Consider the following 16,468-nt stretch of genomic DNA (forward strand, 5'->3'; position numbering starts at 1 on the left):
TGATGTCTGATTTCCTAGTTAGTCACTAGATCTTGCTTCAGGTTAAACATATATGATCATGCTAAAATGAGTTTTAAGATGGGAGACAGCCTCTAGCCGCATATATTTTGTCCATCCTAAGGATTGTCTGGGTTGTAAAAATAATAAAAAAAAAATTACCAGGAGGAAGTTGGAAGACCTGAAATTCAGAATAATGAGTAAATGGCTATAGGTTAATATTTATATCTTTCTTATAGATATTCCTACAACAATCCTACCTTCAGCAGTCATATATAGAAATTTTTGTAACAAGGACACTATGAGTAAACAGTAAGAGAAATTTAGATGAATCCAAAGATAAAGAAAAATTTTGACGAAGTTTTTGACAAAGAAATATTTGAACACTAACCCTAGTAAAGATTAGGGTAAAGTTCTTTTCCTCAGTTAATGTAATCAAAGAAGGCACAGATAAGTCAATAATTTCAATTACTCAATCAAATAATAAAATAGATATATGTAAGTCTTTAATCAATTTGATTATAATATATGAATTAGACCATTGGAAAAAAAGACATAGGATGTCACATATGAAATATCTTGTGATTGACTGAGATCCGGGACACTTCTTGGTCTATGTTAGTCTTGTGGTAACTGTATTGAAGTACAAAACTTGAAATCTAGTGTTGGAACACCTCTATTCTGGTTCAGATTTCAATTAGAGCCAATCTACTGAGACAGAATGAATGAAGCAGGGCAGTGTCTTCCTATCTATGAATCTTTCTCCTTTACCTCTGCCTCAGAATTGACTTTTAACCAGGTTATCTAAAAAACTGGAGAGAATTGAAATACAAAAGACGTCCTTTGAGGAAAGTGGTAATTCAAAGGATCGCAATCCTTTTCGTTAGAGAGAAGTATAGCTATGGAATTTACAAAGGTAGAAATCCATCATACCATATATTTAAGAGGCAATTTGTAATTTTCCACAAAGGAGCAAATGCTGTCTAGTGACCAGGAGTTGTATAGTACACCTTTGGCACATATTATTCACATGCATACAACTTTACATTTACATTCTGTGCCCATTCTCTCCATAGACCTTGTGAATAGTGCTGAGATAGTGTACCACAAAAGTTTTGCTTTGTAATTACTGTTCTTGCTTTACTATGGCAATAAATATCTTTACAATAAAGCTAATTATTTAGAAGATTATCAATACAACACATACTAGTAGTAGTTCTTGAGAGTCAATATTGTAAACCATAAAAGATTTCCCATAGAACTAAAAAGGCAGGAATCAGCTACCTTCTGTGGACCTATTCTATCAGTGTTATGAGACATTGAGGAAGTAGCTCAGAGTAGATGCCAACCAATGGAGGAGAAAGTGATATAGGTTACAGAACACTCTAAGGTCACTGATGAGGAGACAGCTGTTTGGGAAACAATTGGCACTAGAAGTGGGAACTGCAATGGAATATGAAACAGGAAAATGAAAGAAGTATCATCAACTAATAGATTACAGTTAAAATGCTTTTCCCCATTAGCTAGGTGTTTCTATCAAAAAAAATGATGATAGAATTTCTCTATAAAGATTCCATACAATGTTCCATTCTCTTCACAGAGAAACCCCTGGGATCTGAAACAAAATATTATATTAAGGGTGTGGAGGACAAATAGTCAGATGGAGAAAATTCCATTGGCATATATGGTCTAGCTCATGGATAGAAATAATAGTTACAGGTCTTCCTACTATCTTCTAATCCTTCCCTGGCTTTTCCTGGAAACTTAGTAAGTTATGTTTGTGAAAAAGAGAAATAAAGGAATACTGTCCTTTTGCTTTTCTTAATCATGGTGAAACTCCCATGGAAACAATAAGTCATGTGACTAATCTACTAGTTAAGAGGAAAAATTTATAAACAAATAAAAGGCAGTATAAAAGAAAACACACAGCCATTATTGTTTAAACATTTTCACATGTTATATAATACAATAATAATGCTTTATCTTCACATATCAATTTCCCAGAAATCTATGGAGTTCATTGTGGAAAAAAAAAAGTCCAGGCTTATATTTGAACTCAGAGAATAAATAATAGAAACAAAACAATCCTTCAAACCATGAGGTATAAATTACTGGATATGAGAGCTATTTAAGTGACACAAATATCTTTCTCTTAGCACTATTTTGTTACTATAGTTTAAATAAGTATGTTAGAATTGGAAATAATTAAATACCATTTTACAGCCCTTGACATTATTATTAGAAATACAAATTCCACAGGATCAAGCATACTCTCATAAATTATTAAATATCACTTTTTTCACAAAAGGGAATTTCATTGTGACATATGCATTATTATATTAAGCGAGCACATGAAATAGTAACCTGATATAGAGGATAAAGAATTGACCGTCCAACCAAGAAGCCCTAGTTTCAATCCTACTTCTGGAACATACTAACTTTGTGAAATGAAAGTTACATAAATTTTATACCTCAGCTAATTCTTTAAGATTTTAAGATATAGTTGAAACACCGATCATCAATGATGGTGATATATTAGTACTAGGAGCTTCTCTAGGAAATCACAAGTCTGGACCAAAAACAAATCAGCTAAAATACATATGATGTGGTCCAATTAATACAACCTAAAATTATAAGGACAGGCTACCACTCTCATGTACTACCAATAAAGGTACTTCCTTAAATCTATTCTCTTTCAAAGGCATTATATCCTGTTAATGGAGTCAAAATGTTGCAATGTTATAAAAAAATGGGCTCCTGCATACAGTGAAGGATCAAGTGCACAAGAAGAGATTTTCTAGACCCCATTGATCCTGGAAAAGAATTTAGCACTTAACACAATGCCTGGCACATAGTAGGCACTTGATAAATGTTTTATTGATTGGGTTGACTTAGAAATGAAAAGTTGTACCAATGTGATGGGAAAGCTAAAAAAAATTAAGAACCTTTTAATACATTTACAATCCAGTATTGGAGAAGTGACCTGGTAAAATTAATAGGGAGTTGGATTAGGAATTGGAAGTCTGGATCTAGTTATGGATTTGAGTTATGCCTCAAACCTTTGCTTCATGGTCATAAACAAATCACTTATTAATAATAACAATAGCAGCATTAATATAGCACATTAACATTTATCAAATGCTTTATATACTTTATCTCATTTGATTCTCAAAACAACTATCTGTTGATACTATATTTATTTCTATTTTAAAGATGAAGAATTTGAGGCAGTTACTTGCCCAGAGGAGACTTTCCTTATTTATAAAATAGAATAACAATATTTATATCACTTGACATAAGATTGGTTTAAGGAAAACATTTTCTATACCTTAAAGCACTATACATTTGGGAGACAGCAGGTTGAAATTCATTCCATGTAAAAAACAAACGTTTTCAATAAACACCCCACTCCCCTCCAAATCTTATGAGAACTGCAAAATATAGTAGAAAGAATAGTCACTCTGGAGTCAAAGATCATAGGTTCACATCCCTTCTATTAGGCTGCTGTTGAGAAAATCACTGGATCTCAGTTGTTCATCTTTAAAATGGGCAAGGTGAACTCTGAGGTCATTTCTAGTTCTAATATGATATAAATATGGGCTATTGTTATATGCAAATTCTTTTATGTAGCCTACAAAAAAGCACAGGAGTATGTTGAATGTTTTCAATGAATAGCAATGAATCCTTCTCTTCTTTCCTTTTTTAAAACCCGTTGTTTAAGAGCAGGTAGATTGTCTTAATGGGGATTGTGAATGAATTGCCTCCATTTTTATCTATTAGTAGACTTACTATAAGAGGGAAAAGGAATGGAATTGAGGCAATATTATGCTTGGCTACTTTGTAAATTACACTTTTTTACTTCCCTTCCTTTCTAATGTTTAAGGATTTTCTTCCCCTCATTGGTACTTCAGGTACTTCTTAGTGAGGCCCTATGGAAATGCTTGCATTTAAGTAACCCTAGATTCACAAAATACCATGTCCAGGTCATAGGGTGAGTATTACATCCTTTTAGCTTTGGTTGTGCTAAACTACCTCCCTGGAACCAATTCCCATGTAATATTATTTTTATTCATTTTTAAAAATGCATAGATAAGTAATTTAAGGAACTGTAAGATTGTAATGTAGAAATCCCTAATAGAAAATGACTTCATAATTTTCTCTAAGTCCTTAGCCTGAGATTATATATATATATATATATATATATATATATATATATATATATACATACATACATACATATACATATATACACACACACACACACACACACACACACACATATATATATATATATGTATGTAGCACTTTGGCTTAAAGACAAGAAGAAACAATGGAACAATGGTGCTTTCCAGAGGACCAGGATACACTTCTCTTCTCCAATCTCTTTAGCTGGCATCTTTGAAAATGATCAGTGTGTTTTTCTTTCTTTTGTCCCCTCCAGTCCCTCCAGCCTTTTATGCAAGATACTTTTGGAGTTATCTTAAACTTGTTGCAAAGACATATGGAGGCTTAGAAGCCCCCTCGATCTCAGGGAAGAGAAGCAGAGAACATTTCTGCAATTAATTATGAGGCAAATCTTTGGAAAACAAAATCCATGTACAAGAAATGGACTCAATAAATTCATTTTATTGCTGAGAATTAAAGATGAGAGAAGGAGCTCAAATAGTTCACCTTGTTCAAGGATTCAAATATCTTGGTTAGATGAATGTTGTATTAACATAAGCATCCTTTTTACTCTGCCTCTTTGATTGTCAAAATTAAAAACTATTCCTGAATTTGCTCATTTATCTCCCTACTTAACATAATCAATCTCTTCATTCCTATATCATATATCCAATGTCTTAACCCGAGCCAAGTTTTGAATAGAAACATAAAATTTAGAACTGAAATAGATCTTTCCTTACATTTTCTCATAACTTCTACAAATCAGATATAATTTGATGTTTTGTTTTCTGCCACAAAAGAATAAAAATAAAACAAAATGCTTATTTAGCACAGTGCTGGCACATAGAAAATACTTAACAAATGTTTACTAAGTAAAATAAATTCCTACCTCTAAAACTTATTAGATAGTGAGTACCATGAGGTTAAGGACTGTCATTTACCATTCTTTATATCTCCAGTATTTAGTACTGTTTCTGACACATAGTAGGCACTTAATACATGTTTATTGACTAAAATACATTTGGACTAGATAAGGAAGGGTGAGTTGAATATTCTAAATGCCTAACCAATAACAGTTTTTGGCATAATATTATTACATTTAATTGATTTTCTATGGTCTCTCTCTACTTTTAAGTGGCTACCATACTTAGAATAATATTTTATCATACACACACACACACAACATATCCCTCCCCCATCCCCCCATGCCTCTCCTTATACCTTTTAGCAGTAAAATATCTGTGAACAAAAAAAAAAAGGGAGACAATATGGTGATATTTGATTCAAAGCACCTTTTATTATGAGATCAAATGAGATAATTATAAAGTGCTTAACAATGTACCTGACACATAGTAAGCGCTATATAAATGTTAGGTACTATTATCTATCTTTAGGTCTACTTCATGGACTTAGACTAAGGGGGAAAGAGGTGCAAGAGAACTTTTATGGATATGATTGTCCTAAATCACTTGTCTATATTAGGGTAATGGGATTATAGATTTAGAGTTGAAAGGGACCTCACAATTCAACTAGTATTGATCCCTTCATTTTACAGATAAGGAAAACTGAAAACCTGGGGCTTAAATTACTTGGTCCTGATAACATGGATAGTAAGTGTCAGAGGTGAGATTTGAATCCAAGTCCTTTGATTCAAATATGTCTCTGAATCTATGATTCTGTATTCCTTTAATAGAATGGACCTCCTTGCTTTTGGCTCTAGGTCAGTAATGTGTCCTGTGATAAGGAAACATTCAAAGATACATGGAATAATTGCTACCAATCATACTTATCAACATGCAGAAACATTTCAACAACCCTTTGTAATAATATTGATATCTATAAATAAAAGGTTGGAAGAGAAATTTTTAAAGGATTCATTTATTCAATAAGCATTTATTAAACACCTACAAAATGCAGATATTATACTGATCACTGATTATACTATGTTAAAATTAGAATTCCTAGTTTCCATAGGAACTAGGGGTAAAAAAATCCAAGAGGCTTAGGGAATGTTTGCATCTTTCCAGTGATAGTCACTTCTACCTTTTTCAGAGTTTAGTTATTGTTTTAAAATCCTCAAATGCTCATTTCCTTATGGCTTAAATTTTGTTTTGTTTTTAGTAATTAACTCTCACAGCTGGGTATGGTCAATAGTAAATTTTGAGATGTAGATAATAAAGTAAGCCTTTCTGATTCCACTTCATAGTCCTTTATCTACAAAAGCAAATATGTAACCAGTATGAATGGTCAGTTCCAATCTACCTTCCCAGCTACATCTCCCTCTTTTCCCTTTCATGAATCCTACAGAGAATCATAAAAAAAAAATCTCAGTATTTTAGAGTTGAAAGAGATCTCAGTGATTATCTAATTTAAATCATACCTTGACCAAGCCTCACGCCTGTATACTAACTGACAAATAGTCATATGGCCATTGCTTAAAATTTTCATTGAAGGGCAACCCATGGCCTTCCAAAGAATCTCCCTTCCCTTCTGTAGTGCTCTAATTGATAGGAATTTTATTTTCTTAAATTAAGCCTTTTTTTTTTTACCTTCTAAGTTCTATCTATTATCCTTAGTTCTGCCCTCCAAGACCTAGCAGAAATAGTTGAGTTCTTTTTCAAGTGACATTATCTCCCTGCCAAAAAGGCATTGCCTCTTTATCTCTATGTCCTTGCCATTAGAATATAAGCTCCTCAAGGGCAGGGACTTTTCTGGCCACTATTTTTGAATCTTTAATGCTTAGGTAAGTTCCTAGTATACAAATAAACCCTTAATAAATGCTTAAGTATTTGAAGACAGAAAGAAGGAAAGCTTTTGTAGTATTATGAGGAAAAGCTCTCATTTTAATGTCAAAAAAATGGCAGAAAAATATGGGCAAAACATGTGGGCAGAAGTTACAAATGTTTTCTGTTGAGATTTTTTAAGATTTGTATGTTCTTCCTATAGTAGTCCATGTTTCAACTTGACTGTCATGAGAAGAGTTAGATGATTTCTTGGATGTCACTTAAGATCAAAATTACCTGGTTCTATATGTGGATTTATGTTTTGTAAGCTCAAATGAGTTAACATATGTAAAACATTTTGCAAATTTTATATAATTCATTATAGAAGCTTTAGACTACAAAGTGTTTAATTGTATTTGTATTTATACAGTATTTTTCATATAGTGATTTCATTATTAAATACTTCTTGGATTGGACAAAAATCTGGTTAAAAAAAACTTATTATTCTTCCCAGTGGAGATTAGTTCAAAAACACCTTTCCCAGAGCACTTTGCCAAGATAAACTGATTCAGTGGTGTACATGAGATTATCCTAATTCAAACAAGTTATTTTGCTCTTCTAAAAGAAAATGGTACTAATATAAGACTTTAACAACTGCTTCAGGAAAAATCAAACCATTATTTCCAATGGAAAAAGAAGTAGGAAAGGTTACTGAACAATTAAATCTGTTCTCAGTTGTGAATTCAAGGATTCACTCTCTGAAATGTTACTATATTTGTAATTTGCATGTTATTTCCTTTTGTCTTGAGTTTTTAGCTTTAAATTTTGCCATGGGAAGGAAAAATAAAAGATTTGAATGCTGAATTTCATATACTAAAATCCAAATAGATTTCCTTTTGCAACTAAGAAAATTGTTCCCTAATTTTTAGTGCAGAAATTCTTCCCAATCTTCAAAAAATCATAACAACAGCAAATGCCACAATATATGATGGTACAAAGGAGGCACATCTCCAGGGATTGTAGTTTTATGGCGTTTTCTTCTGCTTTATATATATGACTGAATTTAGAGAAAATAATAATTCCTTGCTTGCCTTGGTTTTCCCAGTGTTTTAGTAGAATTTCCTTCTTTGTTTTAGGAGAAGTTTACTGTATTAATGACAGCATTCTATATTTACCAAATGTTCTCCAAAGAGTGAGCCAAAAAAGTCCTATGGTTTTTATGTTTGTAATACTATAGCTCCTAAATATGTTCCAAAGCCATTCAAATAGAATCATTATATTCCTGGTTTTGGATTTACAGTTCAATGGCTAAATCTGTTGTTAAAACAATCAGTTTTTACCCTGTCTCCTAGGGATCCTAGATGCTCCTGGCCATTGCAAATAAATTACAAATGTTGCAAATGGCAAACTATAAAAAATGAATTGAAAACAGAGTCTGAAGAGAAAAGAGAATAATCCACCTCGTGAAGAAGAATGAACTTAAAGACAATCAGAATGGATCATCACTTTTAAAATGGAAACTTAGAAGTCCTGTAATCTCGTCTCATTTTACATATGAAACAACTGACCCCTAGAGAGGTTAAAGATTATGTCCAAAATCACATATCTAATATGATACAACCCAGGACCCCCAAATCCAAATCCAATGCTCTTTCCATTATGGCTTGCTTTCACCAAAATTATGCATATTTTTTAAGGTCATTTGATTTTACCAAGGCAGGTGAGTACTCCTACATCTATATCTGTGACATCCAATAAATAAGAAATTTGTTTTAGGGAAAATATTGGAAGACATGAATAGTGAAATCTTGCCACATATTCAGCCAAAATGTTTTCTACTAGCACCCATTGGTTTGCAAATGAAGATGTCTAGATCCCAAAACAGTATCACATAGCTCTTGAAGCTATTGTGATTTGATGACAAAACAATTCAATTACTGATGGTTCAAACTTAAATACATTTCATGCTTGAGTCAAACAATTGGTAGTCTTCTAAATAAGTCTAGGAGACTGTTTCCAACTAGCAGCTTATTAGGAGAAGGGAGTAAACATTTGTTGGTCCCATAATCACATCTCAAACTTTACAATATAATAGCATTGTGAAAATAGTACTATTACAACTCCAGACCATAGATATGTGAACCATTTAGGCCGGAGATACTGTAGTCTATAGACCCCCAAAGGGGTTAATGTATAATTTTCAGGGTATCCATAAACCTGAGTGGGAAAAAAAATCATGTTTTTATTCCAATGTAGCTGATGTCCTTTGTAAAGCAATGAATCTTATTCTATGTATTGAAAAAGGGGTCCATGCCACAAGACTAAGAACTCTGGATTGAGCTAATGCTAAATGTGACCACTACACCCTATAATGGAATACTGATGATATATGCATCATGATAGAAGCTTCTTACTGGTTCCCTTAGAGCTCAAAGGTTTTCATTCTTCTTGAAAATACAAGATAGTTTGAAGATACAAACTACATGATTTTATAAATACTGATGTTGTCACAATGACCATTGTCTATCGCAATAGTTACCTTCTTAAGGTCTTCTCCACTTCCCTTGAACATACATGGAAGGCATCAGAAGTGAATTAAAGGGAGGAATACAGAGAATTTCTTCAAAATGAAAAGGGCAATTCACGAGCAAAAATATATACCATAATATAGATTAATTCCATTCATAATAATAATCTAGTTTATCACTGAAATTTTCTTCTTGTCATTCCTTCTTGTTTATTTGATCACTTAATAAATGTAGCATTTTTCCCTCTTATAGTACTAGTCAACCAGATTGCCTCTCCTTCCAACTATTTAAATTCATTTCTAAATGCTTTTTCCATTCATTCCTTAGTTAGAGAGTAGATCATCTAAAGAGCAGTCAAGGTGCCTTTGTCGGAAAGAAGCCAGACTTATGTCTTGTTTGCAGAGTGCCTCTCTTATTCATAAATCAAAGCATGAGCACATTAGGTCAGTAGAAAACACTGAGAAACACTGCAGCCTCCCATTAGAAGGAAGTACAATTATTCTGCTGGTTCACATTTTTCAAATGGCCTGACATTTTGAATAATTGATAAGTGTATAATTCCTATTTTCAGTAATGGTCATTCCCTATAGAGGATATGTCCTCTGTCCTCTGTGGATTTATTTCATAAGGTGCCATTTTATTATTCTCTCTCTCTCTCTCTCTCTCTCTCTCTCTCTCTCTCTCAGTCTCTCTCTCTCTCTCTCTCTGTATATATACATATGGAATGAATTTCATGAATATTAACATCAATTGACCAAGGAAAGGTTCCCATGAAGGCAGAAGAACATGTCAAAATCACTGATAATCTCACAAATAAAAGTAGATAGAATAGATTTCTATTTTCTATTGGTAAGATTTTGTTGTTATTATTGGAAGGCAGAGGAGGAGTTGGAAGAAAGTGAAAATCTAGAAGTGAGTTTTCAGTGGTATGGAGAACTCTACATGCTGAAATTCCCTCCACTATTATAGACTGACACATTTGTCTTTTGGGCATATAATAGAGATGATATTTAGAATTACTAATTGCTTGTTTAATTGTTCTGGAAAACTAGGAAAACCCCAAAATACAACATGCCTTCAAGTGAAAAGTATGTTAACATTTCATATTATATAACATTACATGATGTTTGAACCCATTTCTTCTTTAATTTCTTGTCTTGTCACTTAACATTTTATAGTCTCATTGACTATTCAGAAATACTTAGAATCTCTGAGATCATTACAGACACAGTTATTGTGAAAAGACATCTTGTTTAACCTTGAATTCTTATTCTACAATCTTTCATGAATAGGATTATCTCTTCAGTTGTTCAGTTTGTCTACATGGTCTAGGTTAGAAGAGAGATGAGCTGCCATCTTTAATCAAAATAATTTCATATATGAGCATTTATAAGGACAATAATGTTTCACAGTGTCTTACAATCATGCTCCAAGCTAAAGGAAATTGAAACTGGCACAAATGTTACAGTACAATAAGACCAGAGTTCAAATGTATGTACAAATTTGGTGACAACATTGATGTGTTTACAGCAAGACATTTAACAGAAACCTACAGAAAATAAAATAATTAAATTTATCAAATGTTGATAAATTTTTAAAGACAGTATAAAAGTACATAAAACATGGGAAAAGACTAAAAATACTAGGCTAATACATATAGTACAAATTTACTACATTTACATTACAAAATGATGGAAAATAGAGACAAAAAGAAACAGCTTGGGAACGAACAGCAAAGAAAGTTCCACCAGGAGCAAAGAGCAGACTTTCCTTGCTAGGTGATGGGACACACAACTGCACAACCCATCTCATCCACGCATATGCACACATAGAAAAGTAAAAGCAAATGTCAAGAGTCTACAGGTAACAAATGACAGACAGAGAGACGTGAGAAGCATTTGGCATGTTGCGTGCGTCACATGAAGTCATTCACGATTGGTTAACGATGATGGTACCTGGCTCTGTTGCAGATCACTGGCTTGCCTGAGGGGAGTAACTGATGGAGGAGGCACACCTGATGTGGATGCAGAACGACCTAATCTGCAGCTTACTTTAGGCTCTGTGAAGGAGGGAAGAAGACAGAGTTAGAATCATTGACCTCAATTCAGTTTGTGAGAAATAAAGAAATGAACTTCTTAATATAATGTCAAATTGATTTCTCTGAGGAGCCATTTCATAAGAATACTTTCCATGCAGTTAAAATGAGCAACTGCTTTCAGGTTCTCTTTCACTGTACTTTACCACCACGCATTATAATATATGGATAATTATCAGAACTGTTACTGATAGCAATTGATTAATCTTTTCTTAACCATTGATTGTGAATGGCACTAAATGCTTAGATCAGAAATCTGGGGACAAGAAGAAACATCTACAAACCACTATACTCATTGTGGTTCATTTCTAAATTTATCTAAAAAAGATAAAGGGCACTTTGTTTTAAGGCTTGGTCAATTTCTAAAAGAAACATAGCTACTTTGTATTGATATTTCATTATGTTAAAGTAACTTATTCTATGAATGGTAGTTTATTTTTTAACATTGATGATCTTTTTTTGTATTTCTTTTCTTTTTTTAATTAAAGCTTTTTATTTACAAAACATATGCATGGGTAATTTTTCAACATTGACCCTTGCAAAGGCTTCTATTATCCTTTCCTTTCCCCATCTCCTCCCCTAGATGGAAAGGTAGTCCAATACATATTAAATGTGTTAAAATATATGTTAAATACAATATATGTATACATGTTTATACAGTTTTGCTGCACAAGAAAAATCAGATCAATAAGGAAAAAAAACTGGGAAAGAAAACAAAATAAGAATTACTCTCCATTCACCACAGTCCTCTCTTTGGGTGTAGAAGGCTCTCTTCATCACTGAATAACTGGAATTGGTTTGAATCATCTCATTGTTGAAGAAAGCCACGTCCATCAGAATTGATCATCATATAGACTTGTTGTTGCCATGTATAATGATCTCCTGGTTCTGCTCATTTCACTTAGCATCAATTCATATGAACCTCTCCAGGCCTCTCTGAAATCATCCTACTGGTTGTTTCTTACAGAACAATAATATTCCATAACTTTCTTATACCATAATTTATTCAGCCATTCTACAATTGATAGGCATCCATTCAGTTTCCTGTTTCTTGCTACTACAAAAAGGGCTGCCACAAACATTTTTTGCACATGTGGGTCCTTTTCCCTCCTTTAAAATCTCTTTGGGATATAATAAGCTCAGTAGAAACACTGCTGGGACAAAGGGTATACACAGTTTGATAACTTTTTGAGCATAGTTCCAAACTGCTCTCCAGAATGGTTGGATCCATTCACAGTTCCACTAACAATGATCCCTCCAACATTCATCATTATCTTTTCCTGTCATCTTAGCCAATCTGACAGGTGTATAGTGGTATCTTAGAGTTGTTTTAATTTGCATTTCTCTGATCAATAGTGATTTGGAGCACCTTTTCATATGACTACAAATAGTTTCAATTTCTTCATCTGAAAATTGTCTGTTCAGATCCTTTGATCATTTATCAATTGGGGAATATCTTAAATTCTTACAAATTTGAGTCAATTCTTTATATATATTTTAGAAATGAGGCCTTTATCAGAACCCTTGAATTTAAAAATGTTTTCCAAGTTTATTGTTCCCCTTCTAATCTTGTCTGCATTAGTTTTATTTGTACAAAAACTTTTTAACTTAATGTAATCAAAATTATCTATTTTTGTGATCAATAATAATTTCCAATTCTTCTTTGGTCACAAATTCCTTCCTCCTCCATAGATCTGAGAGGTAAACTATCCTATCTTCTTTTAATTTGTTTATAATATCATTCTTTATGTGTAGATCATTACATTGATCCTGAAACTGACTTGCTACTACTTTATTTGCTTTGTTAGAATTATAAAATCTTTGACTTGGAGAGCTTGCAGTGATGAAATTTTTTTTTTTATTAAAGCTTTTTTATTTTTGTAACATATGCATGGATAATTTTTCAATATTGACCCTTACAAAGCCTTGTGTTCCAAATTTTCCCCTCCTTCCCTCACCATCTCCCCTAGATGGCAAGTAATCCAATATTATGTTAAACATGTTAAAATATATGTTAATCTAATATATATTACATATTTATATAATAATCTTGCTGCACAAGAAAAGTCAGATCAAAAAGGAAAAAAAATGAGAAAGAAAACAAAATGCAAGCAAACAATAACAAAAAGAATAAAATGCTATGTTGTGATCTACACTCAATTCCCATAGTCCTCTCTGTACATATAGTTGGCTCTCTTCGCCACAAAATTATTGGAACTGTCTTCAATCATCTCATTGTTGGAAAGAGTCACAGTCATGAAACTTAAACACATGACATGGTAATGGGAAAAAATAAAACAATACTTTGGAGTCAGAGGTCCTTGGTTTAGGTCTTAACCCTTATGATCCTGAACTATTAGAATTAAGGTAAATCAATCTCCCTCTGCCTCATGTTTTCATTTAAATGTTACATCAAATGGCCTCTGAGGCCCCTTTTCTATGATCCTTCAATTAGTTCTCTTTATAAAAGCATCTTGTAAACTTTCCCAACACTATGCAGAACACTATGGGATTTATAAAATTTATAAGTAATCATTTTAAAGAAAATACAAGTTAGCACACAAAGGGGTCATAAACATGACACAGAGGTAGAGTTTAATATCCTCACTTCACAGATAACAAGTTAGAAAAATGAAATGACATACCCAGAATCATATATTTAATAAGTATCTAGAATAAGATTTACATTCACTGTGAGTCAATCAGGACCCAAACTATGACCAAATAGGGCTTGGCCTAGGACACATTGTTGACCAAAGAGAGTTAAAGTAGTTTTAATTTAAGGCATGATCCTTAAGAAATAAATCTTGCTAGCAAACCAGAAATTATCTTGGGAGGGTTCAGTGATCCAAAAGGAAAAAAAAAGTTTTTAAGGACATCTATGGGTAAGGATATAATACCCTATGTGGAGACACAGAAAGGGAGGGATAAAAAGGGTAAGGGGAAAAGAGAAGAAATGAATACAATATTTAATTTATCCATGATGGATTTAATGATGGATAAGATGACCAATCTCCCTAAGTATTTTAATAAACACACACACACACACACACATACACACACAGAGGCATGTGCATACACCCACATATACACACCCAATCCATTGTTGAAGAAAAATATGTCTAAAAACTAAAATCAGAAATTCAAATGATGAAATTCATTTTCAAAAAGAGATTACATGAATGCATTAAAACTGAAACAAGAGGTTAACAAATATCTTAGAATAGAAAGCTGTAAACTTTAACCAAAAGACTGAAAAAGTAAAAAAAATAATAATAATAAAGTATATGGTGTGAAAACAACTAACCTGGAAAACAAGATGGGGAAAGTTTTCAGACTAACTGAATATCATTTTTAAGAGACCTAAATGCTATATTTCAAAAAATCAGAAATGAAAAATTTATGAATTTCCCTGATTTCTCAGACTGATGGGAGGGGGAACAAGTGAAAATATGATGAATCTACTAATCATCTCTTGAAAGAAAAGCTCAAAATAAAATATCTCAAATTTACTATTCCAGCCATATTTCAGGGATTCCAAGTCAAATTAAAAATATTGCAAGCATAAAGATAATTACTTCCAAGGAATCAATGTCAGTCTTACACAAGCCCTGAAATTTGTCTTTTAAATGAGAGAAGAGCCTGGAATACAACATTTTAAATATTCAAAATCATTTTGGGTTTATTACCAAAAATAACTTTTTTATATAAAGATGAGAATAATACTATAGGAGAGAGGAAATGGTTCTTTAATGCAATACATTATTTCAGATATTCCAGATTAAATTCCAGAACTGAGTGAGAACTATAAAATGAAAAACATAAGATTCAGGGAAACCTAGAAATGGAAATTTCAGAGTGTGCATTATTCTCAAGGTCCAGCATTCTTCCCCCATTATAGCTTTCTTAAGGATGTTGATTATTTTTGTTTGTTTTGTCTCAGCATCACTTAACATACTTTGGCTGGTATTTGATAAAAGATTTAATAAATGCCTGTTTCCTGCTTTACTCCCTTTTAAATGGGAAGATTTTTTAAAATAATGTACTCTTTAGTCCTGTGGTGATCAAAAGGAGAGAGGCAGCATAGTATTGTGACAGATGGTCAATCTGAAAACACGAATACTTTGGAATAGTTTCAATCAAAGTTTGATCAAAGTTCTCAAGAGAGAACATTGTACACAGCAACAAGAATATGTGATGCTCAATTGTGATGGACTTGGCTTTTTTTTTCAGCAATGAGGTGATTTGAGGCAATTTCAATAAACTTGTGATGGAATGAGACATCCACATCCAGAGAGAACTATGTATAATGAATATGGATCAAAGCATAGTATTTTCAGCTTATTTGTTGCTGTTTGCTTGTTTTTTTTTTCCTTTCACTTTTTTATCTGATTTTTCTTGGAAATATGTTTAGAAGAATCACATGTTTAACCTGTATCAGATTGTTTGCTGTCCATGAGATGTGGGATGGAAAGGAGGAGAAAAACTAGACTGCAAGATTTTGCAAAGGTGAATGTTGAAAACTATCTTTGCATGTATTGGGGAAAATAATAAGCTATTAAAATGTTAAAAAAAAAAGCAAATTTGTATTTAAGTATTGGAAATTTTACTGCTTTCCACTCCAGTTAGGTCACAACCTCTCAGTATGCCAAGGCAAACCCCCCAAAGACTGCAGGATTTGAAAAGACTCAAAAGACTAGAAGATATTCCAGAGACTGAAGATTTTGATCTCTCCTCTCTCTTGCCTTCACCAAGTCCCACCTAGGTTGTCATGCAGGGGCATTGACACTGATCTCTACCAACTGAAAAGAGAATCTCATACTTATGGCCTTTGGGACTTCCAAGAGTGTTTCAGGCAATTTTTAAGACTATGAGTGATAGATAATTAACTGCTGCTTTTATAAATGATAAGTGGAGGGACTTCTACATTATATGGAGGGAGTACTTCATATACATTAAAT

At 32.8% G+C, this 16,468-nt stretch overlaps 1 protein-coding gene across 1 annotated transcript in view; it reads right to left on the reverse strand.

Moving 5' to 3' along the window:
• Nucleotides 1–16,468, reverse strand: part of NYAP2 (neuronal tyrosine-phosphorylated phosphoinositide-3-kinase adaptor 2) — a 142,857-nt gene that overhangs the window by 34,638 nt on the left and 91,751 nt on the right. The window contains exon 5 of the mRNA XM_051990504.1: nucleotides 11,368–11,471. Within this exon, the coding sequence (XP_051846464.1) occupies nucleotides 11,368–11,471 (104 nt within the window). The remainder of the gene's footprint in view (nucleotides 1–11,367; nucleotides 11,472–16,468) is intronic.

The sequence above is a fragment of the Antechinus flavipes genome, chromosome 3 (assembly GCF_016432865.1).
Source record: "Antechinus flavipes isolate AdamAnt ecotype Samford, QLD, Australia chromosome 3, AdamAnt_v2, whole genome shotgun sequence".
NCBI lineage: Eukaryota > Metazoa > Chordata > Mammalia > Dasyuromorphia > Dasyuridae > Antechinus > Antechinus flavipes.